This window comes from Octopus bimaculoides, chromosome 4, assembly GCF_001194135.2.
Source record: "Octopus bimaculoides isolate UCB-OBI-ISO-001 chromosome 4, ASM119413v2, whole genome shotgun sequence".
In the NCBI taxonomy this organism is placed as follows: domain Eukaryota; kingdom Metazoa; phylum Mollusca; class Cephalopoda; order Octopoda; family Octopodidae; genus Octopus; species Octopus bimaculoides.
This window is the reverse complement of record NC_068984.1, coordinates 137,462,016-137,465,554: the sequence shown is the minus strand read 5'-3', so window position 1 is coordinate 137,465,554 and position 3,539 is coordinate 137,462,016. Positions and strand designations below refer to the sequence as shown.

The following is a 3,539-nucleotide window of genomic DNA, read 5'->3' as shown; positions in this document are numbered from 1 at the left end:
ATATAATGACGAAACCCCTTTGGTGTTATATATATATATATAACACCCAAGGGGGTTTCTTCATAATACTTAGCCCGATTACAAGTTTGAGTTTGAAATTAAAAAATAAGGGAAAAGAGGCGTAGAATACACATTTTTTTTTTCGTCCATCTTATTATGAAACTCTTGAAATTTCTAGTCTGTGGTAATCATGAATAGCACCATTTCATTCTTATCACAGGCTTCCGTTCAGCTTATGTCGGCCAATTTCACTTATTATGGCATTGGTCAACACCAAGTTGTAATAAGAGACTCTTGCCCCAAATGTGTCACAATAGGACGGCACCTCAATCCACTTGGTGGCGTAGGAAACAACTTAACCAAGCAACCATTCCTATGCCCCTCGTTTTCTCCCATTTAAATCGTATATGTCTTGACAACAAAGTATTCTTGTTCGTGTTCTTTCTTATTTTGCTTGCAATGCAATCGTCAACATTTTCTTTTGAGGGCCATTACTTTGTAAACATGTTTTGTCAAAAGCAGGCAGATCAAAACATAGACAAAGTTACTCGCCTTTTCTTATCGTGTTTCTATGCAATACACCGCCCCCCACCCCCCACCCCCCAAAAAAACATCCAATTGTCGAAAAACAAAATTCAAATATAGGATTGACAGGTAAAACAGGTCTTACCACAACGAGACATAACAACAACAACAACAATAATAATAATAATAATAATAATAATAATAATAATAATAATAATAATAATAATAATAATAATAATAATAATGATAATAATAATGGTTTTAAATTTTTCCCGAAAGGCAATGTTTTTTTTGGGGGGGGGGGGACTAGTCAATTACATCGACCCCATTGTCCAACTGGTACTTATTCTACTGGCCCAGAAAGTATGAAAGGCAAAGTCGACTTCACAGGAATTTGAACTCGCTATGCATTTCGCCCGGCGTGCTAACGATTCTGCCAGCTTGCCTCTTTATATAATAATAATCCTTTCTACTATAGGCACAAGGCCTGGATTTTGTGGCGAGGGGGATTGTCAATCACATGGGTTAAAGAAAGATGATGGGGCAATCTATATGTTGGACTCGATTAATAGATCCGTTCTCCACGCGAAAACACCTTGCGAGCTTTAGGTGCAGAACGGTTTCATCGCTTCCCGCGCATCTCGAACCGGTTTGACTGACAGCCCTTTCGTGTCTGTAGAATTTATTTCGAACCGTTAATGTCATTCAGTTTCACTACCTGGTCAAGGGTTTATGGAAGTTATCCATTGCCCCGGCCAAAAATACCTCCGAAACAGACTGAACGGGGCATTTTCTTTAACGACCATATTTTTCTCTTGCCCGCTTCCAGTTTCCCAATGATTGTTAACGTGTAACCTGTGCTGACCACGTTGGCAGCCAGGCAGAAAGCTGTGGGTATATGACAACATTTCAGATGGTTGGCGCCCAGGAAGTTATTAGACGAACGAATTAAATATCTTTTGTGGTAGGGTTTTAGGAAACAGAAATAGCCTTCACCGTCACGACTATTGTAGTGTTAATTTTATTTAGCAAACATTAAGATATGAAATTATTCCCGTCCCCATCTCATATCCTCTGCCATTCTGTTAATAAACAAATACACATTGTGAGCTGCTGAATTATGTAAATAACTTAAACGTTCATGCTATCCAGGATATACCCGATATTTGCGTAACTAGTACACAAAATAACAAATAATGTCTAACTGATAAAAGCTCTTAAAACCCGTAAGAAATAATCACATATAAAGTATATATACGCATTGTTTTCATAACGTATATAGACGCTCTCAAACTATATAAAATACATTAATTTGCTTGCTTTTTTTCTTCAGCACGTACGCTCGTATCAGTCTGATTTGAAGAAGTCTTCAAAGAGAACGATGGAACACAGCATTCACTTTTTTCTGGTGCTTCTCAGCGTATTATCTCAGTCGTTGCCAATTGGTGAGTATAAAATATTTTATATCATAATTTACAATATGCAGCTCGATAACCATTGCAGCCAAAATATACTTTAAGTTAAGAAACTACAAAGCTTTTACAACAGAATCAACATACGTGTTGACGGCCAAGTGTTACAGGCTGTATTCTCGAAACGCATGGGAAATGCATGGTTCACATACTATTTTAAATAAATCCAAGATTAAAATTATCGACTTTAATGAAATTTTTAATTTCTTCACCAAGAATAAATGTGAGGATGACCCATTAACTGTCTCACTTCTTTTTACTTCAACTGACTCAACCCCAAAAATTAATTGATTCATTCGTCTAACTTTCTTTAAGAACTATATTGATGTATAATATGTATAATATAAATTCATTTGTGAAGTGAAGTAGAAAATAAATATTTTCACTTTGTGACTATCCTAACTTATTTGAAAAATTATATCCTCTATAGGATTCTAACAACGGCTTTGATAACAAATATTTACCAACAGATTTTCTAATTTATAATTTCTCTCGAGTGTTCCGTCAACTTTTATTCCTAGATTCCGAAAGCACAACGAGGCAACAAAGTCACAATTGAATTTTTGAAAGGCCAGGATGAGCAAGTACTATTCGATTCCAAGCAGTTGCATGCAACCTTTCAGCTTCTCTGTGCTGGTCTGTTTTGGGTTAACGATGGGTTGGAGGCATTGGTGGACTTCAAAACCTACCTCGGTGGCCTACTGCAACAGTTAGCAGAAAATGGGAGGTGCTGCAAAAAGCCGATAACAGCAATAAAGTTTCAGGAGATGAGCGGTTGTATTAGGGCAAATCATGCTATACGTGCTCGGCAGCGTCTTCACAGACGTCTGCCGCAACTGGTAACAGAATGGGAGAATTTCCAGTTCTATGAGACAAGAAGAAGGTTAATGGTGCCGAGAAAGGGTGTGATAAAAGGGGCAATAATCGACAATTGTCGGCTCATAATTTTGTTGAATGCAGATTTTAATATTTTGGTCTCATCAATTTCGATCAGTCGAAGGCTTTCGATAGTCGGTAACTATCCTCAGAGCAGCCTGTTTTGGTCCTGTTTACAAACGCTGTACCGTACCAATGTACAGCGGCATCTGATCAGTGTCAGGATGTTCTCTCTCACATTTTTGTTTCAGCTAAACATTATGTTAGCATATAACTCTGCATGTTATCATGATTTTCCGGTATTATCGCATTAAGACTCCTATTTTCAATTCAGTGAGGTGATAGTTCAGTTTTGTACGTTACGTTCTCGCACAACTTTCGATTCAAATATTCGGTTGCTACACAAATATTGGTGCACAAAGATATGTCGTCTGAATGCATTTTTAATTTTCAAACACACCCCAACCTTTGCAAAGTGATGATCTTCTGTGACATGTTTCAACAAATGCAGCGATATATATATGTATATAAATATATATAATGATAATAATATTAGGGATAAAAATCCATGGATTTTCATGGATGAGTTCATGAACTTTGGTTCTTTTCTCTAAATTATATATTTATGTTATATATATATATATATATATATATATATATATATAT

General features: G+C 36.4%; 1 protein-coding gene across 3 annotated transcripts in view; it reads left to right on the top strand.

Moving 5' to 3' along the window:
• Positions 1 to 1,541: 1,541 nt before the first annotated feature.
• The window catches only part of LOC128247639 (chitin deacetylase 7-like), a 61,007-nt gene continuing 59,009 nt past the window's right edge, over positions 1,542 to 3,539 (top strand). Inside the window, exons 1-2 of one of the 3 annotated variants that reach the window (XM_052967519.1) lie at positions 1,542 to 1,751; positions 1,859 to 1,970. In XM_052967519.1, coding sequence (XP_052823479.1) covers positions 1,907 to 1,970 — 64 coding nt within the window. In that variant the 5' untranslated portion in view covers positions 1,542 to 1,751; positions 1,859 to 1,906. The other 2 variants (XM_052967520.1, XM_052967518.1) reach the window with 2 other exon arrangements.